Consider the following 26,299-nt stretch of genomic DNA (forward strand, 5'->3'; position numbering starts at 1 on the left):
AGCAACTCTGTCTCAGAAAACCATTTACAAAACAAGCTTTTAATGTATGAAATTTGTAAAAGGATTATTGTAATAAGCTACCATTGTCAACTTTAACAATCTGACATTGAAAAAGAAACATATACAGAATAAATATATCATCACAGTATGTTTAATATTTTTAGACTACAATATACAATATACAAAATAACTACAATATAGTACACTTATAAATCATGTTTTACCATGGTCAATTAGCTATATTAACCCCATTTCTTTCTAAAATCTTGGCCAGATGTGATTCAATTTTTGCTTGGGTTTATGTAGCCAGTAGCTTCAACATTCCCTATGGCCAACAGATTGTTGTTCATGTACTTTAACCCTAAAGGTGAATCTTTGCCAGCTGAGCACTGCTGAGAGTGGATATGTATAAAGCGTTTGCCAAATGCAAGATGTTTCCTTATAAATAGCATATGTCCTTTGTCTAAATTCACACATGCACTTCACATTATCCTCTCCAAAGCTTGTTATAAGCATCACACGTTTACCTATGACTCACCCATTGAATCTTACTACCCTGTAAGCTTAAAATAAAAAAGTCAGGGTGTCAGTTAGGAGTCCTTTTTTCCAATTCAGCTACTCACTGAAAAAACTTACAGTGGAAAAAACTTACAAAAATCAAGCTCTATGGCCCAAAAGATTAAAGTTGAAAGTCGTTTCTGAGTTGCTGCCCATCTAATGCTTTTCTCGAGTATTCTCTCCACAGTGTCATGATGCGAGAAAACGAACTATGGGAAACTGTAATTGATAGTACTGTGACTGTCCTATCATGTAGGAAATAACTGGGTTATAGCTGCAAGGCCGTCACTAAACAAAGTATGTATTTTGCGATTTATTGAGCACCTAAATCTTCCTTCAGTGTTATACTGTAAATCGAAGCTCCATACTTCACCACAACTTTCAGAAAGGAAACTGAAGATGAACACTCTGCCATCTTCACTGACACTTCTTAAATGTGAAGTGGTTGGACTTGCAGCTTTGATTTGACTCTTTCTCTAACACAAGGGATTTTGTGGAGTGGAGAGAATCTGAACTTTACTTAAAATATTTCAATATCCATACTAAAGAAAAATATCTTTGTTTTCAGAGAGCAGAGTTTATTTTTCTTAGATGTGAAAAGAAATATTTCTTGTGTTTTTGGTCAATAAACATTCTTATGTACTCAAATCCGTCTATCACTACATGTATTTTATATTTATATGCATTCATTCAGTGTAAAAACTCTGATTTACACCAGTCACTGGATTTTCCAGGTTTTTTTTTTATTTAAAATAAAAACTTGTGAACAAGAATCCAGAAACTATTTTGAGAAAGTTAGCATGAGTCAGATGAATGTTACTGTGTGCTAACCAGTCTGAAAAGAACATCATTATTTACGTATATGCATATATATTCCAACAAAAATTTCTTAGTTTGCTCATTTTTATTTTCTACTATAGTAGAAGGAAATGAAGCTCTAAGTGGGCAAGTGACAAGTTCAAATCACAGAACTGACAGGTGACCCAACCCTGTCCGATTACAAAAAGAATTCTTTTCCGTTATACCAGATGTGTGTGTGTGTGTGTGTGTTGTAACATCTAAAACGGAATATTCCTTTTGGAAAAGTTAAAAAAAAAAGTACATAATACCCAAGATACAGTCCACAGAACTCAAAAGGTCAATAAACTGAAGAGCCCAAGTGAGGGTCCCACAGTCCCACTTGGGAGAGAGAAGAAAGCAACTAGAAGTGTGGAGGGAGGAAGGGAACTGTGAGGGAAAGTGGATGGGGCCTGGGAGGAAGAAAGGAAACTGATCTGGTATTGGGTGAGGGAAAAGGACTGAGGTCCAGCAGAAAGAATGGAAACAGGCAACCTCAGGAGGTAGGAGGTTGAGGGGATGCTTCAGAATTCACCAGACCTAGGAGGTGAGAGACTCTCAGTACTCAAAGGGACATAACTTAGATGAAATGCTCAACAGTAGGGTGTGGGAACTTATAGTGTCCACCTCCAGCAAGAAGACAGGGTATCAAGTGAGGGAGGGGGTTCTCATCCCACAGCCAAAACTCTGACCCATAATTGTTTCTATCTGAAAGAACTGCACAGATGGAAATAGAGGGGAGCGTGAGGAAAAGAAGGCCCAGTGACAGACCCAAACTGAGATTCAGCTCAAGGGGAGACCCCCAAGACCTGACACTTACTGAGGCTATGGAGCACTCACTAAAAGGGACTTATTATGACCGCACTCACGAAGACCCAACAAGCAGCTGAAAGAGTCAAATGCAGGTATTTGTATCCAACCAATGGTCAGAAGCTGCTGACGCCTGTGATTGAATTAAGGAAAGGATGTAAGAAGCTGAAAAGGAGGCCGACCCTGTAGGGTGAGCAGCAGTCTCAATTAACCTGCACCCTTGAAATCTCTCAAACACTGGGCCCAGCTGATATGAGGCCCCCAACACATAATACAGCACAGGACTGCTGAGTCTGTGTTCAGTCAGATCTGATGCACCTAACCCTCAAGAGACTGGAGGACTCAGGGAGTTTGTAGACCGGGATGGGTAGGGGGTGGGGGATGGGACATCCTCTTGGAGACAGGGGTCTGGGGAGGAGGTATGGCATGTGGAACAGTCGAAGGGTGGATGGAGATGGGTTTAGGATAAAAATATGGAGTGTAATAAATAAATAAATAAATAAATAAATAAATAACAGACAAAAGGTTCTTAATTTTCTTGTAAATGGATGAAATAAGAAGAAAAAAAACTGCAGTGACTGTCAGGTTCTTTGGCTTTCTAAAAGACAGATGTCCAAATGGAAATGGCTGTGTCTAAGTTCCTAAATTGAACAAGAAGTAAGCCTTAACAGGGACAACCAAAAGACCCCCATTTCCATAGCATAGCTTCTACTTAATTTCAGCTCTACCTTGCTGTTCAGAGTTTCAAAAGGGTACACTGTACCTGAAACACCACTAGGACCAGAGAAACCTAACACATTAAGATGAATAAAATTCTAGTTTAGGCACACTCAAGTTCAGTTCACATTCTTCTATAACTGTAATAGCAAATATAACGTTTAAGTACTTCCTAAAATCAATATTTTTACATCAGCATAATATGCATGGCATTAAAAAGAAAATTGGAATAATGAAGTAAAATGTCTCATGAATACAATCATGAATAACAAATAAAAGGCCAGAATTTAATTCCTTATAATTAAGTTTAAGAAAAAACAAGTTAAAAAATGTAGTTAGTAGAGAAAATAAAAGGAATAAAGAAATTATAGCCTTTGTTTCTATTAGCAAGTTGGCTTTCATTTTTACTTTTCTGCCTTAAAACATTTCTACTTAAATATTACTTTATAATGATGATTGTTATTCCCAGAAACAATCTATAGAAAATGTTGTACTCCTTCCCAGGTCTCAGTAGCCTCCTCTTGCTCTCTCATACTCACCTGAGTTCATTGATGTCACAGTGGATGTTTCTACCTTCATCAAATTAGGCTCAGAGAAATACACCCCAAACAAGAGGTACAAAACATCCGAACCTTGCAAAACTTACAACTGTCAAAGACTGATCTGTGAGCAGAGGTGACAACCTGCTCAAGTGCATCCAGACCAAGTCATGAAACTGCCACCCTAGGGTCAATGTGAGCTTAAATACCTGAGCCTTGCCCAGAGTTCACTTAATAAAAAACCTTCATCTGTAACAAACACATAATGTGCTACTTTAATTATTCCCTTTCTGTAGCACTGCCATAACACAACTGGATGAATAAAATTAACAACACTGTATCCCGTATCACAGAATAGAGACACATTTAAGTGTAATCAGGAGAAATTATGAACTGTTTAATTTGAAGGATACTCTAATTAGCCTGAGCTCATCACAACTCCAGAATCCATTGTGTCAATTGAACTATAAATATGTACAAGTATATAGGTGAAATAGCTTTGAATGCTTGTGTATAGTACACTTTTACCCAATCCCAAGAGATAATCATATGGCCCATGCCATGAGGACAAAGAATTTTTACTATACTGGACAGGGTGGATCTGCTGCAGAGGTCACAACATAGCTGCTGCTTCAAAGGCTGCTATGTCACTGGCAGATCCAGAAAGAGGCAAAGTTAAAACCACATATAAACACAGTGATGATTGTTTCAGGGCTTTAAATTTCACAAACTGTTTGGAAAAGGGATTTTTTAAGGATTTAAATTCTTGCATGAGCACACAGGAACTCGGGGTCTGGAACATCTTATGTATACTGCTGTACTGCTGCTGATGCTGCAGGGGAAACTGCACCTGCTCTCAAACATCATCCAAACTATTTTAAGTGTTTTAAGATTTCCAATGTTCCTGAAAACAGAAATTGTTTGTTTTTATGTTCTGTGCATGTTGCAAATGGCAAAGCCCAAGTCTATAAAATATGATGTGTGGTGTGTGTGTGTGTGTGTGTGTGTGTGCTAGGGTGGGACTCAATACATACGTGTTTTCCTAGCAGAATCTTCCACAAAAAGAGAAGAGATGTCTTCATCCACACCGGCTTCATTCCTAGCAATGCACGTGTATGCTCCTGTATCTTCATAACGGACATTGCTTATGTGGACCTCACTGCCATTTGCTGTGAACAGAAAGCAAATGCAACTTGTGAACTACAGTCTCAGCTTTGGTACAGTGCATTCCGATTTCACAGCCACACAGCTCACTAAGCTTGTCCTAATTAAACTGTTTTCCTTCCTGCTTCCATACTTTGGAGATATTCCAAATAGCTCCAGAGGCTTTCAAGTGTTTGTACATGGTTACATCACTCCATGGACGAGAGCCCTGCACTAACAAGTGCAAACATTTTACATTTTATACCATTACCTTTTCCTATATTACATATGAAATATTTCATATAAATAGCTATCATCCTATATGTGTTTACAGCTAAAACCCAATGTTTAAACACAGGTTTCCTAGGACAAACAACAGCAATCCTGTTCACTTAAAGGAACACATGTGAAAATCTGTCATGAATTCAGTGAATTCTATCTTCAAGTCAAGTTTCATTAAGGAAGTTTACACTGTACTAGTGCCATTAAGAGACTTTATTACATATTTGGAAATATTAAAGAGGGCAGTGAGATGATGTCACAATTGTCTGAAATTTCACCAAAAAACTTACCAAAAATAAAATATGATACAGAAATATAATCATCTTAAATATGAATAAAATTTCAAATCTTTTATATTTGCTCCTTGTTTCCCAGCCGCAAGAATAATGAATTACGGACTAGAACACTACTTTACATGTCAACTGAATAACAGTTAAATTGGTGTGGTTGAGTTGGAGAAGAGGGGTTATTTGAGATAGAAGGTGTGATGAGAAAAGGTAAGGGTGTCTTCCCCCACAAAAACTATCAGAAACTGTAGCTTGAATGTAAAATGCCTCCATAGATACATATCTTTGAGCATTTGCTTCCCAGAAAGTAGCACCGATTTGGAAGTTTGTGGAATCTTTAGGAGGAATAGTCTCTCTAAGGGAAATATAGTGGGAAGAATCCATGATGCTTAAAGAACAGACTCATTTCCTTCTCTCTGTTAAGTTCCTTACTGCCAAAGCAATGTGATCAGCCAGTCTCCTTCCATCTTGTCTTTGCTGCCATAGTGAAATGTATGCCTCCAAGTTGAGAACAGAATAAGTCCTTTCTCCTTAAGATGCTTTTGTCAGCTATTCAGTCCCAACATCAACAAGTAACTAACACAGAAGAAAATGTCTGGCTCAACTTGTCTGTCCCAGCGATTGAGATTAATAGCTCTTCCACTTGCCTGTAGATATACTGCCAAAAACCTATCAGTGGGGAGCGAGTCCCCAAGGAAGAACTGATGCTGAAGCTCATTTCTCTTTCACATCACTTGCTAATTTTAATTTTTTCTTTTATTTTTTTAGCTTTGAGTTTTTACTGTTCAGTTGTAGTTTAGCTGATCACTCCTCTGAATAGGCTTCCTTTCCCCACCAATACTCTACATCATTTTCACGCATGTTTGTCATACTTGTGTCCCATATGTTTTCTTGTTCATTTACCATTATCCACTTACCTCTAATTTTCCATCTCCTCTTCATTGTCTCTTAATTAGAAACAGCCTATAAATCTATTCACTGCTCAGAAAATCTGTAGGATATATTTACTAGCTTTTAAATTTTACTGAATATTATTTGACTTTGCTTATTTTTCTAGATTTTTTGCTTTATTGTATTTGTTTTTGTTTTTGTGGTTAATCATTAGTTTATTTATTTGGGATCTCTCAAACTTTTTTATTTTCTTTATCTTTTGGGTATAGTGTGTGTGTGTGTGTAGGGGGTGTAATCACTTAGAACTTTAAATTGTCCTCTCAAAACTGACTGGATCTTATCCTACTATTTTAATTTAATTACAAGAATTTTCAGTTTGCCCTCCAATTTACTTCGTAACCCAGGGATCTTCCAAAGAATATTATTTAGTATGCAAGTATATGGCTAGTTCCTGTAGTTTCTCCTGTTGATTTCCAGTTATACCTTAATCTGATAAGAGACAAGGAATTATTACAATTTTAATAGGGCTTGCCTTATGACCTAGAATGTGATAAATCTTCCACAGAGAAGCTTCCATGGATCACTGAGTATATATACATACATATATATATATATATATATATATATAACATTTGGTAGGATACTATGAAGAGAGCTATGAATTCAGTTGACCTATGGTATAATTAAACTCTCATGTTCCTTTGTAGATTTCTATTTTTTGAGGAAATAACCAAATATTCAAGTAGTATATTTAAGGCTTTAACTTATATCTATCATTAAAAGTAAATGTCCTTGTTTTCTAAGTTACAAAGTAAATAGAAATGATCAGGAAGCTATGTCTTGTTCTTAATAAATCAGTAAGTAAGAAGGACACTCAGAGCCCATCAAAGAGGATTGGCTCTCATGTCCTTCTAGAAGAAAATTTTGCCTCTTTCAACATAAAATCCCCTGCTTCCCTCCTGATGTTTATGGTTCTTTCTGTGCTGTCCCCTCTCTCCTGTCCTGCATCTCTAGAATATGTCCCTCAAATCATTGACTTTCCACCAAGAGATTCAACTTTTTCTTAGTCCCTTTTATTTTGTGCCAGAGCCTGGAATGGAATATATGTATTTCTACATTCTCATTTCTAATCTCACCAAAGAGAATGCTATTGATGATTCTTTTCAAAACACTGTCACCACAAGCTGAAGACCCAGCACTGGGGTGGACTTCAGGTTTCTCCTCTGAACTTTCTATGCATCTAGCAGTGCTAAGTATGTCCTTCATATTAACATTTTATTTTTTTCTGTGGTATTCTTGGGGGTTGACTCCTTAATGAATTTTCCTCTTTTTTACTATATATCTTAAAGTTGTATGCTGATAAAATGTTTGTGCTATCATAAGATTTTATTTCCCTTCATTCATGTATTATCATAAAGCACATAATTACTCAGTCCACGCAGACTTTGATTTAAAACACTAACGCTAAAGAACATAAATAAATAAATAACCATAGTATTGAACTAATCTCATAAACTACATTATCTATAGCATTCTAACAGTTTTTCTCTTAAATTGTTCTTCCTCCTCTTATCTAACATTTTTATTTATTCTCTAAAACTATTTATTTATGCTTATGTTGATCACTGAAAATAACTTTTTTGTCTGAGACTCTACTTTTATGTTTCAGTCTAGAATGAAGAACTTGTAACATTTATCTCCCTGATTTTCATGGAAGACAACAGATACAAGTATGTATAAAATAGGTTACTGTGACAAATGGGCAAAATAGTGCAGGAGTGAAGGATACTTGGACTTCTCTTTATTCTATTTCTATTATTTTGGTTAGCCTTTGTGGCTAGGCTACAGACACAGATATATAAACATTATAAATACATAAATTTTATGCTCTAGTTCTTGATGTATGCAGGTAGAGTCCCCAGACACTGACCATTCAGGGCAAATTTCTGATGATGAGTGTCACTGGATCATGAAGACCTGGCCCACATGTCCAGTTTTCCCAATATCTTTATACCTGGTGTGGACAACTGTAGATCCCCAGTGAGAACTAGCTGGAAGAACTTGCAAACAAGAATTCCAAACAATGATAAAGTAATTAATAAATTAAAAAAAAAAAGAATTCCAGAAAATGATTATAACTAGGTTCAGAGAACATCAACATGACATGGCTGTGCTTCACAAAAACAAAAACAAAAAATAAATTAATGAATGATAACTAAATTAACAATGAATTCATAGCAACTTATGAAAATATAATTCAATAAAAAGAGATGGCATCATTAAAAAAGCTTAACTAATACTGAAAATGAATATCTCAATATCATCATAGCAAACTTCTATCACATATCATGGTTGTAGTATTAAAGGCACAGATATATAAAAGAATATTGAAAACTGCAAGAGAGAGATGTCAATTACAAACGTGGTCCCATCAGAATAAAATCTGATTATTTGACAGAAACTTTTAAAGCCAGAAGGTGACTAGAAAGATGCATTTTAAGTGTTGAAAGGCCACAACTGGCAACCCACACTACTCAGAACAGTATGCAATAAATTAATGGAGAAATAAAACAAAAACAAAAAGCAGCAATAACAAAAACCTTCCACGTTAAAAAAAAAAAAAAAGGCAGATTAAAGGAATGTTTAACCACTACATCCACCCTAGTTCTTCAGAGAACTCTAGAAGTGATACTTCAATCTGAAGAGGTTGATAAACACACTCAAGATGTCACCAGGAAGCAAAGAAACAATTGAAGACCAATTAATCAAAAGACATATAAATTAGGCAGCTCACTTAGTGGCACCCTATATTAATCTCAATGACAAGACTATTATTTACAACAATAAACATATTAGAAAATTCTATCAGTTTTATCTTAGCTGCAGCCATGTTATACTACTGCCAAGAGTTGCTGCAATAGCTCATTGTCTCACATTTGTTCTGTCTTGAATTTTGTCTAAATTTTATTCAAATAGATGTGCACACTTATTTAATGACAGGAATACAAGAAACAGGCACCTTGAAGTGTGAGCTGTTTGGAGAGCTTCGGTGTAATGTCAATCCCATTCTTCAGCCAGCCAAGCTGAGGGTCTGGTATGCCCTCTGCATGGCACCTCAGGCTTGCAGTTACACCAGGTTCTCTGGCCTGACTCTCTGGATACACTCGGATAACTGGAGGAACTAAAGGGGAGAAAAAACATGGGTAAATAATCAGAATTTACCATTTGATTATGAAAATAAAGACAAAATGTAAGATGATCACTTATGAATTAAATATCTTTATTAGGTTCTATAATTAGTTTCCTGGCATATCATATGTATCTACTAAAATGTCCTGGGGATTTTTGGATGACAGGTAATTCTGAGTATATATATATATATATATATATATATATATATATATATATACCACAATTCAAACATGATATATAATGTTTCAAAAACTATAAAATCTTGAAAATATAATATTGAAATAGGCCAACTAAAGGATGACTTAGTCATTAAATTGACACTTAAAATGCATTATAATGAACTAAAACCGAATGGACTGAGTTATTTGAATAAGTAAGTACGTAGCTAGAAAGGAATACATTCCTTTGCAACAGTACATTTAGAAATTAATAAAATCTTATACATAATAGTATACTAAACCCAAATTATTACCAATAAATTTTGTTTAAAGCACCTAATACATTACACTAAGCACAAGAAAACATTATAACAAAGATTTAAAGTAAATAAAATGAATAAAGACAATTAGTTGGTAAAATGAAAACATTATTGATGAATTTACTATTCCCAAATTTATCTGAATATGTAAGTTCACCCCCAATAAACCTTTAAATTCAGTTTTGTATAGAAGTGTAATAGATAATGCTCAAATCCACGATGAGTTAAAAGAAGCTCCAAGTGGTCAAAATAATCTCAAAAAGTAGAATGAAAGCTAAAGGGACCCCATGTTGGTTGTTAGAGCTGTGAGATACTGACATGAGGATAATCACAGAGAACTGTGGAGTATAGTTGAAAGCCCACAAATAACCAGGCACTACTATGGTCAACTGTTATTTCACGTAGTGCCAAGATAATGTCCAGTAGAACAGTTAATCCATCCAGGTATATGAACTTGACTCCATCATAATATATTTAGATGTATATATACATAATATATGTTATATGTGTATATAATTTGATTCAAGTTAAATCATAGCTCTAAATGTACATGTCAAACATTATAAGTCCTACTTCATAAAATATTTAAATTATATATATTGTATGTATATAATATTTAAATCAAGCTGAATCATAGTTCTAAATATAAAAATCAAATATTATAAATCCTATGAAATAGGTCTTCAAAAGAAGTATAAAAAGTAGCGTTATATGAACTGAACAGGTTATAATTTTGAATACGTATATGCACACACATACATACATGCATTCAATAACCATCAGAGAAAAAGCAGACTATTAATTTGAAGGAAAATGGGAAAGGGCATATGGGAGGGTTTGAAGGGTATAGCCTGAAGGGAGATATATGATTAAATTATAATCACAAAAATAAAACTAATAAAATGATAAAAGTATCAAGTTGTTATCATGATATATCATCATCTTTTACTAAGCTATTCATACATAACTTATCCCTATTTATGGAATAAACAGTGTGTTTCACAAAAAAATGGAAAAGAAAGAAAGCATAGTCACTCATTCTATCATTGAATTTGATGAAAATGCCAAAGCTATGACCCACATAATCACAAGCATCAACACAAAAGCAAATGACTTAAATCTCAATTGAATTACAATTTTTTTTGGATCATCACAGGAAATTATCAATGAAGATGAAGAGGGTACTGGAAAATGTGGCTCAGTGGCTAAAAGCAATGGTGCCAAATGCTGAAGATGGGTTTAATTGACAGCACTGACATGGTAGTTCACAATCATGCAATTCGTTTTAGAGAATCTGACACTCTTATCTAACCTTAGTGTGAATTAAAAATACACATGATATGCATGCATACATAGAGGGGAAAACTCATGTATATAAAATAAGTATAAATCTATAGCAATAAGAATGGTAGGAAAGGAGGACAGCCAGGAGACAGTTTTAGTCTTTAATATGCTGGACACACAAACGTGGGCCTTGAGTGAAGTAGCCCAGAATGTACATTAATAAAAAGCCAGGTATAGAGGGGCAAGTATCTGAGTAATTGAGAATAAATGAATGATCCTTGCACTCAGTGGACAGCCAGACTAGCTTGTGAGCTACTGCCAGTGAAAGGGACTATGCCTAGAGGAGATAGGAACTCCACGGTAAAACCAACAAAGTCAACAAACCTGGATCCTTGGGTCTCTCAGACACACTGAACCACCAACCAAAGAAGATACAGGGTTGCATCAACACTCCGCCCTTGCATGTGCACACATAGGTAGCATATGAGAAGCTTAGTTTTAATGTGCGTCCAAACAACTGGAGCCGGGGCTATTCCAAAGCTGTTGCCTGTCCCTGGAATATGTTTTCCTAGCTGGGCTGTCTTGTCTGGCCTCAGTGGAAGAAGATGTGTCTAATCACACAGAGTGCCATGATGGGAGAGGATACCCAAGCTCCAGGGTGGGGGCATACACAGGGGCCATCACCCTTTCAGAGGAGAAGGCAAGGGGGTATAGGGGAAGGATTGTGAGAGGGGCTGACCAGGAGGAGGGACAGTGAGTGGGATGTAAAGTGAATAAATAAAAAATAAGTAAGTAAGAAGGTAAGTAAATAAAGTAAATTACAAGAAAAGAAAGGAAAGGAAAGGAAAGGAAAGGAAAGGAAAGGAAAGGAAAGGAAAGGAAAGGAAAGGAAAGGAAAGGAAAGGAAAGGAAAGGAAAGGGAAGAAAAGTTGTAGCCTTGATGGATGAAGAATGTCACTGAGGGTGGACATAGGGTTTGTAAACTTGTTCCACTACCACTTACTTACTCTCTTTGATTCCTGTATGTGATTGAAGTATGATTAATCTTCTTGTTCCTGCCACATGCTGCCATGGCTTTCTTATCATTATGGACTCTTAGTCTAGAACCATGAGCAAAATTAAATCTTTCTTCCTCAAGTTGGTTTTGTCAGTGTATTTTATCATAACATCACTAAGAAACCAATAAAATGTTTTAAAGCTGAAGGGGCATAAACTGTCTACCCAGAACCTGCAATCTAAACTCTTGCAGGATTAGCTTCCTGTAGATACTAACCTGTTTGTAATTGTACTTGCAAAATCATTTGTTAGGAGCTTCAATTGGGATCACAAAAGTAAAATCCAAGACAAGTTAAAAACATTTAAAACTACAAATCAGTACTGGCTAGTGAATGAAAACGTGTGAATTTATTACATTATACAATAATTTCAGCAGGGTAAAGTTTTTAAAATTGATATAACACAAATATTGAAGACCTAATGCTAAAAGAAATTAGTCTGAGAGAAAAGATCATATACAAAAACAGTCCAGCAGTTTGAAAAAGCAGCAAAATGGATAAATGTGTCAAAACAAATTTGCAGAAGCTAGGAGGAAAAAATAGAAAATCTACTAATTGGATGAACATAAGACTTATTTGGGAAGTGGTGCTGTAGGATTATATAATAATTATGATCTTGCAATATTGTGCCAAATACATATCATATCAGGCTTTCTATCAAAATCTACACACATAATTCAACATCAAAAAGTTATAACATTTACCAAAATTAAACCTACTAGTCAAAGCTATTACATTAAAGATGATTGTATTGTTTCACTAAAATAGAGAAGTAATGACCTTTTATAAAAAGTATTCCAGCTAATAGGAAAAAAAATGATGTGTCAGGTATAGGTCACTAATAGGAACAACATCTTTCTCCACATTCTTTGTCACAGTTGTCTTTAAAACGTGAAGACTCATTCTCTTCACCTTTCAGGGTAGGCTGCACTTAATGCTTCACAGTTACATGGCAACAGTGCAAAGTATGGAACATTCAGACATAAACATATAGAGAAGATTTGATTTACGCCAGGTTCTATGTGCTATGGTTTCAGTTAATCATACCCATCTGTTCTCTGAAAACATGAAAAGAAAAAAATGACTCACATAAAAATTCACGAACTCTGAATGCCATGCTGTTTGTAAGTACATGGTGAAATTTCACACTATCTCTTTTTGTCCTATAAATGACATGAGTCTTGTCTCAATCACACATTCTACTCTACACCTTATCCTCCTATTAGTCATTGATCAGCTGTCCTGACTATCAGATCAGCCATGATAATACATTGGTGCTTATATAAACTTTACTTTTATTCACAGCATGTTTCAAGGTCTCAAACCTTATAATCTATAGATAAGGGGCTATTCTACTAAGTTATTACTTGGTAACTTGCTTTTGAGTAAGTTCACTACTATGTTACAAAATTACTCAATAGACCTCATAAAGATGCTCATATATAAAAGGAAACAGAAAAAGGTCTAATGGCATCAGCTGTCATACCATGATTCCCCCTGGGAAGAGATATGTGTGAGCCTCTTGGAAACAGATCCAACACTCATCCCAAGTTTTCAGAAGACTATAGATTTGGTCAATATATGAAAAAAAATGCACCAAGCTAAGCTATTCTCAACTTATTATCTCTCCTCCACTTGTTACAGTATGTTTCTACTTTCTTTTAGCTATAACATCAAATAACAGATGAATATTATTTTAAACCAATATTTAGGTAACTTGTGATACACCTTATAATATGCTTAAATAAAATTTCCATCCCATACAGGTATTATAAGAGAAAATAATTATTGTTCAATATTAATAAAAAATAAACTAAAATACCACATGAAATATTTCCAAAGAAAAACAACTGAAATATTAAAGTGATAGTGAAGAGTGGAAAAATACTAACTGCCCTGAGAATATGAACTTACCACCCTGGGCCTCTGCCCCCTGCCAGATGGCCTAATCACCCGGAACTTTTGAGAAAAACAATTCTCAGAATAACTGCAGAATGTTTCAATGTCCCAGGTGCCTTGAAGCAAATATCCGCCCCTAGTCTGCCCCTATTTCCTCTCAGATCCTCCCCCTAGTTTGTGGTTTTTGCCTTTATAAGCCTGCTGAAAAATAGGGTATGGGTCGAACTCCTCTACCCCTGCATGGTGTATGAGTCTCGGCCCCAGAATGCTGGTTTGAGCTCTTGTCCCATCTTCTCACTGTTAATAAACTACCTTATGTGATTACAGCAAATTCGGTCTCAGTGTCTCACTGGGTGTGCACTATTCTCGAGACTTGAGTGAGGGTCTCCCTTCGGGGGTCTTTCAATAGCACATCTTAAATTATTAGATTTATTAAACATATTTTTAAAAATCTCTCAAAATCTTTCTATTACACAATGAGCAAATGCAGAGACCTATTAACAAACTCTGGTCAGGGCTATGATAATCCCACTGAAGAGGAGGAGGAAGGATTGTAGGAGCCAGAAGAAAACGGCCCACAGAATCAGCTAAGAAGGGCTCACTAGAGGCTTGTAGAGACTGAATGGACAAACACAAACTTTCTGTGTTTGAGCTAGGTCTTCTGCATATTGCTTATGGTTATGTAGCTTGGTGTTTTTGTGGGGTTCCCAGAAATGGGAATGAGTAGGGCTTGTTTGTTTGTTTGTTTGTTTGTTTGTTTTTCCTTGCTTGGGGCCATTTTTGGCCTACTGAGCTGTCATGACCAGAATATAAGGGTTTGTGTCTAGTCTTATTGTACCTTGTAAGCCATGTTCAATATCCAATAGATACCCTGGGAGGAGGTCTTTCTCTCCTCTCTCTCTCTCTCTCTCTCTCTCTCTCTCTCTCTCTCCCCCTCTCTCCAAAACAGAGGAGTTGGAGAGGGGAGTTGTTGGTAATGACAAAGAGGAATGAAGGGACTTAAGAGAAACTGTAGTTGGGATGTAATATATGAGAGATGAATAAAAAAAATCACCCAGTATAGTCACCACATACACATTTTAAGGAAGACTGAAATGAATTTGATTTCTTCATTAGTTCCAGAAAAGTCTTCTAATTTTTAGAACACAAAGAGAGAACATGGTCTCCTATCATAATCAAGTATATCACAATAATTTACAAGGGCATGTTTGAGTAATTTACAATAAAAGAAATTCTTTGGGTGGGTTTGAAAAATAAAGAAATTAAGAAAGTTTGACAAATACGTATTATATACTTGAATACATCAGTAACATCAGTACTGATGCTTCCTTGGAGGCCAAGCTTCAGAGCATCAGAGAGAAGCAAGGACACTAACAACTGGGTAAGAGGTGGGTTTTGTAATATTTTTACAGATATATGGCTGCCAGGTGCTTGTTCCATACGAATTAGCTTGAATAATGAAAAATATATTTTTAATTTGTAGTTTGTAGAATGGCTATTACTGGTAACCTTTCTGAATATCTACAATTAGAAGGAATAAGTGGGGCAGAAAATCAAAATTTACAGTCTGCAGAGAAAACAATAAAGAGCCATAGAAACCTTCAAGTTACAGCCAAGGGAAATAGTGAAAATGTGACTTTATTTGTTAAGATTAGCACTATGAGGGAGAGGCCTCCTGCTTAGTACTAGAACAATGGAAAGGCTGTTAGTATTCCTTCTAGGCTCCACCCCACAGTGACCTGGCAACAGTCAGGTAGGTTTTATTCAGTATACAAGGGGCTGTTCACCCTCTGCTCAGCCTCTTACTCTCTTTCTTACTCTTTCTGTCTCATCTCTCCCCATTCCCTTCACCTTCTCTCTTCAAGTGTTCCTGCCTATCCTCTCTTCTCTCTGTCTTCTCTCTATCTCTGTGTCCTCTCTTTCTCTCTCTCTTTCTCTCTCTCTGCCTTTCTGTCTCTACTCCCTCACTTCCATTCCCCATGCCTTAAATAAATTCTGTTGCATACTATATCTATTGTATGACTGGTACCCAAGAGGGACCCACTTCCATCTTACCATAACTCAGATCTCACTCTATCAAATATATCCCTGGCTTCATTTTCTTTTTATTAAAACACAATGGTGACCCTGTGTCAAAATGCCCATAGTCAAAATTCAAACTCATGAAAGTAGAAAGACTAAAAGCTTGCTTGATCCTAAGAAGTCATTAATTAAACATTCAAAAGTTGCTGCTACATTCTCCCTCTGTCCTTCCCTGATTCCAATCCTTTTTGCTCCCATACCCACTCTTACCTAGTCCAGTCCTGCTCCACATTTGTCCATTCTATTATTCTCAGTGAGATTCAACTGGTTCCTTTTGTTCCCTCCTAATTAATTAAGATCTTTATGTCAGTAGATTATTGCATTTTTTCCTTTACTTTATGGCTAATAACCACCTGTGAGTACATACCATGTTTGTCTTTCTGTGTATGGTACAACTCACTCAGAATGATCTCTCCTTTTCTTCTCCTTCTTTCTCCTTCCCCTTCCCCTTCCCCTTCCCCTTCCCCTTCCCCTTCCCCTTCCCCTTCCCCTTCCCCTTCCCCTTCCACTTCCCCTCTCCCTCTCCCTCTCTCCCTCTCCCTCTCCCTCTCCCTCTCCCTCTCCCTCTCCCTCTCCCTCTCCCTCTCCCTCTCCCTCTCCCTCTCCCTCTCCCTCTCCCTCTCCCTCTCCCTCTCCCTCTCCCTCTCCCTCTCCCTCTCCCTCTCCTCCTCTTCCTCCTCTTTCTCCTCCTCCTCCTTCTTCTTTCTTCTTCTTTCCCCCGAGATAGGGTTTCTCTGTATATCCCACCCTGGCTGTCCTGGAACTTACTCTGTAGACCAACAGGCTGATCTCAAACTCAGAAATCCACCTGCCTCTGCCTCCCAAGTGCTGTGATTAAAGGCATATGCCACCATTGCCCAGCCAGAATGATCTTTTCTAGTTCTATACCTTTTCCTGCAAATTTCAGGAGGTCATGGATTTTACAAGCTGAGTAATACTCCATTATGTAAATGTACATCTTCTTTATTCATTCTCTGGTTCAGGGACATCCTGGTTGATTTCAGCTTCATGCAATTACAAATACAGCTGCCCAAACGCATCTCTGGGATGAGCTAGAAATCAAGCTAAATGGAAACCTCCAGGAGTCTATGAAGGTGACCCTAGCTAAGACTCCTAGCAATGGAGAATATGGACCCCGAGCCAGTCATCTCCTATAACCAAGCCAGGCTTCCAATGGAGGGATTGGAACAACAACCCAGTCCCAGAACCTTCTACCTACAATCTGTCCTGCATACCAGATATAGAATGGTAAAGAAAAGATTGAGCAGGAACTGAAGGAGAGGTCAACCTACAACTGAAGCCTAGCATATTTGTCATCAGAGAAGCCTCAACCAGAAACTGATGGAAAAAGATACATAGAGCCACAGACAAGCATTAGGTGGAGCTTGAGGAATTCTGAGTAAGAACAGGAAGGATTGCTACAGCTTGTAGTGTCCTATCAAGGACACTACAAGAAAACCTAGAGTAAACTTACTTGGTACCATAGGGGCTCACTGAGCCTGAAATTTCAGCCAAAGATCATGCATAGAACTCTCCCAGGTCCAATGCACTTATATTACAGTTGTGTTCCTTCATCTTCATGTGAGACCCCTAAGAGTGAAAACCAGAGCTGTCTTTGACTCTGTTGTCTGCTTTCAAGACTGTTTCTTCCTGCTAGGATGCCTTGTCTAACCTCAATAGGAGTAGAGGTGCCTTGTCTTATGACAACTTCCTATGTCTGGGCAGGTTGCTATCCATGAGAAGCCTCCTCTTTCCTGAAGAGAAATGCAGGGTGAGTGGATGTCCATATCAGGGAGAATGGGGCAGGAAGGAATGGGAGAAGAGGAAGGAGAAACAATTGTGGTCAGGATACAAAGTAAATTAATTACTTAATTAAAATTAGATTTCTGATTATTTGTGTTTAAATGTTGCTGCTTATGTGGACAAAGAGGAAAAAGCTCTACGTGAATCTGGGAGCTGAATGTGGTAATGTCTGTCATATGGTATGGCCTTTGGGCCATGAGAGTTGCAATAATGAGACTGTCATTGACACTTCCTTCAAGGTTTCGGGGTATTTCTGAGCCAGAACTATCTGTGTATCATGCGGTAGCAGTGTTGCTAGAACAGGGCTCTGGGAACCTACTGTATGAAGGTGTGGATATGATTCCTGAATTACAATAGAGACCTAAAGATGTAGGAGATATCAGAACAGTGAGAAGTCTGCCAGGGAGAACTGCATAAAAGGAATGGAACCAGACAGTAGAAAGATACGTGCTGCTGACAGCAAATTTAGAGAAGTAGGAGTGGTTAAAATCCTAGATACTAGTCATGAGGTTTCTTGAGATTTGGACTTGCTTTGTCCCATCCAGTATTTCATCATAATTTTCCCATGCCAGGCTATTGGAATAGGGAGGTATATTCTGTTTCATTGTGAATTTGTTTGTCTGTTTGCTTGTTTGTAATTTGCTGTATGATTTTATAGGTACCCATAATAGCTTTGATTCTGAAAAGAGTATTTGGATTTTGGATGTTGAGAAATATTGAGACTGTTAAAGACCAAGGGAACTTTTGGAATAAACACATTCTCATTATGAGCATGATGAGGTTTTGGACATTTACATTTATAGAATCTGATTGTTTATTTAAGAAATTTCATAGTGTCAGATAAGTAACATTATATGGTAACATAATATATAACTAACAATACGTGGATTAGACAGGCTATACTAAGGAATATATGCACATGCATACAATAACAATTACTGTAAAAATAATGTTCTCTTTTTAATTTTTGTCCCTATTGTTTATTCTTTATTATTATTATTGTTTTATTTATTAACATTGTCCCCTCCAGTCTCTCCTCTCACAGTTCCTCATTTCACTCTTCCTCCCCCTTGCCTCTAAGAGGGTATCTTAGTCAAGGTTTCTATACCTGGACAAAACATCATGACCAGGAAGCAAGTTGGGGAGGAAGGATTCATTTGGCTTACACTTACATACTGCTGTTCATCACCAAGGAAGTCAGGACTGGAACTCAAGCAGGTCAAGAAGCAGGAGCTGATGCAGAGGACATGAAGGGATGTTCTTTACTGGCTTGCTTCCCCTGGCTTGCTCAGCCTGCTCTCTTATAGAACCAAGACTATCAGCCCAGAGATGGCACCACCTACAAGGGGACCTCCCCGCTTGATCACTAATTGAGAAAATGCCTTACAGCTGGATCTCGTGGAGGCATTTCCCCAACTGAAGCTCCTTTCTCTGTGAAAACTCCAGCCTGTGTCAAGTTGACACAAAACTAGCCAGTACAGAGGGTATTCCCCACCACTACCAGGAATACATGAAACCTTAAAGAGAGCAGTGAGAGTTATATCAGAGGGGCTGGATGGAGGAAATGGAAGTGAGAACTATCCTAATTAAATTATGTTCCCTAAAATAAAAACAAAGCAAAATTAGTGAAATGCCCCAGAGAGGCTCATGTATTTTGGCACTTAGTCCCACTTGCTGGTATTGCTTGGGATATTATGGGACCTATTCCACCTGTAGCTTTGCTGGTGGAACTATGTTATCAGGGTCATGATTTGAGTGTTTTTCCTCACACCTATTGCAGGTCACTTTCCCTGCTTTGTGCTTGAGGATAAGGATAGGAAATTTAAGTTTCCTTCTTCTGTCATTTATTCTTGTACCTTCTGTGACACTGAAGGCTCTCCCTCTTGTGTAAGTCAAAAAACAAAACCAAAATAAACAAAAAAAAACCAAACAAACAAAAAAAAATAAAACTGTTTTATAAGTCTTTTGGTAATAATATGTTATCACACACACACACAACAAAACAAATAAACAAACAAACAAAAACAGGACACCTTCTACCCTTTGTCCTTAATACGTTGTATATGTCTAAATTGTCAGAATCCTATGTAACAATAAATTTAAGAATCACCTTAGTATTTAAATCTGGGCAAAATTTAATTTCATGGCACCTGCTTGTAGTGCTCTGCTGCTAATAAAAATCTGATGGCACAAGGAAAGTATCATCTGTCAAGATCTACTGACACTAGAAACCCCATGTAAATCAGATGGCAATCTCTGTAACAGGGTCCAGACTGCAGGTACACCAATAATTCCAGAATCCTTAGTTCTCTTTCAGTGATGCTGTAACAATGCAAAAGTAGGCTGTCATCAGCTGTAATGAAAATAAAACAGGATTGAAAGATCTTAGAAAGTTCTGCAGGCTGGAATATCTTGGTACAGTCTTTAGCATTCATAAAAATGGGAATTTCATAGAAATCCAAATCCATAACTGCAGCAAGTTTACTCTATCTCATCTCCTGCAATATAATTCAAAACAAAAAACAACAAAAACAACAAAAAGTCCATAACCTAGTCATAATGGGGAGGTAGTACCTAGTTGTTTTTCCAAATCTAGTACAACTTAAATAATTTGTTTTGATATATCAGTTACATTTTTCAAGGGGTTCATGATACTTTTTGCCTTGGTCTCATTTGCATATCTGCCACCGAGTAGCTTTTTTAGAATTTTATTTTGTTTACATTTAAAACAAACAGCTTTTTAAAATTATAGGCAAGCCCACACAAACATGGACAAAATATCTTTAAAGCACACCCCATCTCTCACATCCTAATCACCAGGGAGTCTGAAAATGAGCTTTTAATAAAGACTTATATAAAGATCCATAAGGGAAAACAACTCTTAGTAAATATTTAACAAATAAAAGTGTAACTTGCCACAGAATTTATGACCAAAATGAGAATCAATACAATCTGTGGCCTTTTTGTTTCAGGACAGAAAATAAGAGACAGCATAAATATATTAGATAGTTTTAAAAAGTAAATATCAATCAACTGAAAGAGAAAGATGGATTCTACATTATCCATGTAAAATGTATAAATTTTATGAAGACTGCCTCCAGTTACACTAATCCTCACCACCAAAGAAAAGGTTTTCAAGAAGATCAATCTCTTGCTGAATTATTACCTGCACTGATTGACCAAGTATTCTGACTTCAGAGAAACAAAACTATTGAATACTAAACTTGCATTATTGAATTTTTAGTCCTCAGATGAACTATGTTTGGAGAAAACACAAGATTCTTGTTCTGATATACATCTCAGACATTCTACTGTCATTAAATGATGGTCAACAACAGAGTTAGAGGGTAATCAGAGATTAGTATAGCAAAAACTGAACCTCAGTCACAACAAGCAACAACTTTAAAAACGGATTCATTCCTGATAAACATGTTATATAGTATATTAGGATTGGTAGCAGCTTACATTCAAAAGTTAATAATCCTACAAAGAATATTTCAAGTTCTTCCAAGATAGACATTTTTAGTAGGAAGTCACTATGAACTAGTCATTTTGTTTAACTTTTAGTGCATAGGGAAGAGATCTTACCTATGTTAAAGGGTGGCCCTGGCTAGTTTCACATCAACTTGACACAAGCTAGTGACGTATGAAAAAAGAATATCAATTGAGAAAATGCCTCCTTATAATCCAGCTGCAGGCCATTTTCTTAATTAACAATTAAATGGGAGAAGGTACAGCCCATTGTGAGTGCTGCAATCTCTGGGCTATAGTTCCATAAGAAATTAAACTGAGTAGGCCAGGACAAGAAAGCCAGTAGGCAGCACCACTCCATGGCCTCTGCATAAGCTCCTCCCTCCAAGTTCCTGCCCTGTTTGAATTCCTGTCCTGACTTCCTTCAGTGATGGATTTCAGTGTAGAAATGTAAGCCAAATACTTCCCCTCCCAACTTGCTTTTGCCGCTGGTGTTTCATAATAGTTTAGAAACCCTAACAAAGGCAAGTCTCTTCAAATTATACTTTAGCCCAAAGATATAGTACATTTCTGATTTTTCTCTTTGTTGTTCTTTTTTTGCTTCTCCTTTTTAGTTTGTTTCTTTTCCCCACATCCCCAGCAGTCAGGAGCTAAGGCTGTATCCTCCTTTCTCCATTTGGATGAACTTAATGCTTATAATCCTTCCTCAGCCTCCTGCACACAGAGATGTTAGCTGTGTGATGGTACCATGTGTAAATTCAATGTTTCTTCATATTTGATATCTCTTAAAGACTAAAAACCACAAGTCAACTTATGGATTATTTTCAACCATACTAGTTTGAAATGCTTGACTTATCCCATACAATATTGCCAAATTGTGAGCTGACAAATTGCACAATGGATAAATTGATGGGATTGCCCAAGATAAGCTGCCAAGTTATACTGCCAGAACTGGAGAGTTCAAGGTAAACAAGAGAACCTGATTCAGTAAATTGAAGAATTCTTGATGAAGATTCCTGCTATCAGCTTAAAGCTACACACTAATGTACAAAAATTTCATGAACACTGAGAACTACCTATACACATGTGAATACACATATGTGTAATACATATACACACATACATAGAAAAGTACTGAAAATATTAGAGAATGATATAAAGTTGTGTACATATGCAAAATTATTTACTAGAGTACATGTTGTTAAAGTTGTTCACAAAACATAACTGAATTTTTATAAAATGTAAGAGCCCGCAAATGATTTGAATGCATGAATTTTAGTCGTGCAAATTTTTTAAGCAAATATAGGATTTTCACCTTTTTAAAAGATTTTTCAAAGAAAAAAATTAAATTGAGCAAACTTACATTACTATCCATCTTCCATTTCTCTCTTTTCTATATTAACATGTGGTCATAGTTAGAGTTTTACTGCTATAAACAGACACCATGACCACTCTTATAAAGACAACATATAATTGGGGCTGGCTTACAGGTTAAGATGTTCAACCTATTTCATTACAGTAGAAGCATGGCAGCACCAGGGTCGGCATGATGCAGGAAGAGTTGAGAGTTCTACATTTTCATCTGAAGACTACTAGAAGACTGGCTTCCAAGCAGCTATGATGAGGGTCTTAAAGCCCCCACACACAATGACACACTTCCTCTAAAAAGGCCACACTTCCTAATAGTGCCACTACCTAAGACAAGCAAGATCAAACCACTATACACATTGAAGTATTCTGAGTTTGCAATGGCCAAACACAACAACAAAAATATAGTGTTTCTAAATGAAATGTTTATCACCTAGTACTGATTATAAAATATGGCTCTTTCTATGGTTCTACTGAGCCTCAATTAGTCTATATTAAAACTCTAAGATAAACTTTTAGTTGTATTACATTTGGCAGACTAACAATATTAAAAACATATTAAAATTTTTCTTTTAAAGTATGATTGTCTGGTAATTGAATACACCTATAGAATTTCACAATGAACTGCAGTAGAAATTATCAAGGAAATTGAATATTATTCCACTATTTAGTTAAAATAAATATTAATTATAAATAAATTGGAGAAAGGTAATCAAAAATTGAGTAACAGTTCACATATACAAAATGTAAATGAAAAAATACTGCATAGGGAGTCCAGGAGTAAAGGGTGAGACATTTTAATGAATCTTTACATAAACTTTAATGTATAAATAAGACTCTGATACTCAAAATGGAGAACTCACAATACAGATAAAATAAAGTATAATATTTATAACTATATTTACTTAGGTCTTTCTGGAAATTTTGGTATTAATATGAAAGTATACTTACCATGGTCAACAGAAAATGATACTGTATTTAATGAAGATACACATAAAGTTGTCAAGTATGTGGAAATATTCTCAAAGGCTCACAATACTCATTGTATTTGAGTGACAGGGAAGGAAAAGTCTAACAGAACAATTTTATCCTAAAATAATTTTCTAACTTAACATTATAAAACATCTAAAGAGAATATATTTTCTTCATAGCCTTAGAAAATTGGACATAGTACTACCAGAGGATTCCACAATACCTCTCCTGGGCATATGTCCAGAAGATGTCCCAACCGGTAAGAAGGACACATGCTCCACTATGTTCATAGTAGTCTTATTTATAATAGCCAGAAGCTGGAAAGAACCCAGATGTCCCTCAATGGATTGAGGAATGGATACAGAAAATGTGGCACATTTACACAATGGAGTACTATTCAGCTATTAAAAAGAATGAATTTATGAAATTCCTAGGCAAATGGATGGACCTGGAGGGCATCATCCTGAGTGAGGTAACCCAATCACAACAGAACTCACATGATATGTACTCACTGATAAGTGGATATTAGCCCAGAAACTTAGAATACCCTTTGTATTTTTTAAATGTATAAGTAGAAATAATGTTTTTAAACATAAAAAAGATGCTTCTGCCTCAATCTCTATATATTCAGGTTATAATTTTTCTTAGAAGTTGCTGCATTTGTCAAGTCAGTATGGAAACAGCAGAGCCTGACTGTCATGGGAGCCAGATTTTAACTAGGGTCAAAGATGTAGACCAAAGTCATGACTTCATTCCAACTGAAGGTCCACAGTCAGGTCACTGATTGCTTTTCATTTGTTTTATGCCATTATCTTCAACTCTTTTGAAGAATTCTTTCACAGCTCTCCCACAAATTATTCAAACAGCTGCAACTGTTAGGAAGGATTCTGAGAAAGCTTGAGGGTAGGAATATAAATGTGTCTGAACGAGTGCTGATTCACAGCGGCATCTGGATTGTTCTGTTTGTATTATGACTTTCTTTGTCATTAAAGCAACTTTCCTATGAAAAATTACAGACTGGGTTTAATAAATATTTTAAATGCTACTGAGCCTGTCCAATGCCTTTTGTCTCTGACATTATTAAAGCCATCAATTTCTCTTTAACACTGTCCCAAAGCAGTCTTTTTATATTCATGAGATTCACACTGCCTCTTGTCAATATTACAGAGCTCTCTGATCACATTATTGCAGTCTCCATGAAAGGATAGTCTGTAACAAATGTGGTAGGTAAAGTATAAAATTGAGATCAGTATACATACAGCTATAATCTTTTGTGAGGTCTGTTTATTAGGTCTTCCTATTCCATGATATGTTGAGAAATCACTCAATTTTTTAAGCTGCCTGGGTGGCAATAGTTTATCTTAGCTTAATTAAGTTAGATCTGCTCTACTCTTGCTTAATGTTGTGAAAGCTCATGCTTTTACACTCCAGTTTCAAAGTTTCAAAAGTTCTTACGTTTAGAAATGAGAGAGAGGAGAGAGGAGAGAGATAGACAGAGACAGAGACAGAGACAGAGAGACAGAGAGAGAGAGAGAGACAGAGAGAGAGAGAGAGAGAGAGAGAGAGAGAGAGAGAGAGAGGACAGATGTGTCTTTCACTAAAGAGAGGCTCTAGCTCTATGCTGGTTAGATTTTTGTCAATTTTTCTCATTAAATTGGGGTCATTTGCATAAAGAAAACCTCGATTGAGAAACCACCTCTTTAATGCTGGCCTGTGAGCACAGCACGTTTGTAGGGATTTTCTTGACTGCTTGTTGTGGCTGGGACCACTGTCTGTGTGCCAACCATTGGCAGTTGGTCCTGAGTTATATAAAATGCAAGGTGAGAAAACTAGAAGGAACAGGTCAGTAAGTAGCATTGTTCTGTGTCCTCTATTCCAGTCCCCAAGTCTACATTACTGCATTCAGCTCTTACGTTAGCTTCCCTCCGTGAGTGATTATTACCTGGAAGTATAAAATGAAATAAATCATTTCTTCCCTGGACTGCTTTGGGTCAATGAATATCACATCAGTAGAAACTAAAATAAGGGAGTTGTAAAAAATTAATTAATTACTAATATGCTAAAACTTAAACAAATAAGTCTATCTTTCAACATTATATTAAAAAGCAGGTTAAGAAAGTTTTACTCATCCTTTTCTACAGTGTGTGGCCTTACTAAGTGTATAAGTTACTTTCCTTGGGTCTGTAGCATACACCTGACTGAAAGCATCTTAGTGGGCAAAAGCTTATTTGTATTCATGTAACAGCATTGCAATCTGCTGTTGAGGGGAAGGCATGTGCTCACTTTTATCAGTACTGGGATCCTCCATGGCTGGGAAACAATGGTGATGAAAGCAAGCAGTGGCAGTTATTCATGTTAGCACCTGGCTACCTTTCTCTTTCTTCATTTCTTTCTCAGTCTGGGATTGAGTATGGATAGTACAATTCACATTTAGAGTGTGTCTTCCCCCAAAGAATTATACATAGAATGTCCTCACTGAGACATGCAAAGGTATGGAGCATGAATGACGAGCACATGTCTTAATGCAAAGAGGTTGAAAATGTCACTGGTCTACTAACCTTGTTCCACAATTTGTACAGAAGGAAAAAACTGTAGCATACATGATGACACAAGCCCACACGCCCAAATGTA

At 36.6% G+C, this 26,299-nt stretch overlaps 1 protein-coding gene across 5 annotated transcripts in view; it reads right to left on the minus strand.

Annotated features, from left to right (window-relative positions):
- The window catches only part of Fstl5 (follistatin like 5), a 624,701-nt gene that overhangs the window by 109,301 nt on the left and 489,101 nt on the right, over positions 1–26,299 (minus strand). For all 5 annotated transcript variants that reach the window (XM_029475620.2, XM_021158305.2, XM_085835827.1 and 2 more), the window contains exons 9-10: positions 9,084–9,245; positions 4,496–4,630 (exon numbers count right to left, since the gene is read on the minus strand). In XM_029475620.2, the coding sequence (XP_029331480.1) occupies positions 4,496–4,630; positions 9,084–9,245 (297 nt within the window). The remainder of the gene's footprint in view (positions 1–4,495; positions 4,631–9,083; positions 9,246–26,299) is intronic.

Source organism: Mus caroli, unplaced genomic scaffold (genome assembly GCF_978045245.1).
Source record: "Mus caroli unplaced genomic scaffold, Mus_caroli_1 scaffold_3, whole genome shotgun sequence".
Lineage (NCBI taxonomy): Eukaryota > Metazoa > Chordata > Mammalia > Rodentia > Muridae > Mus > Mus caroli.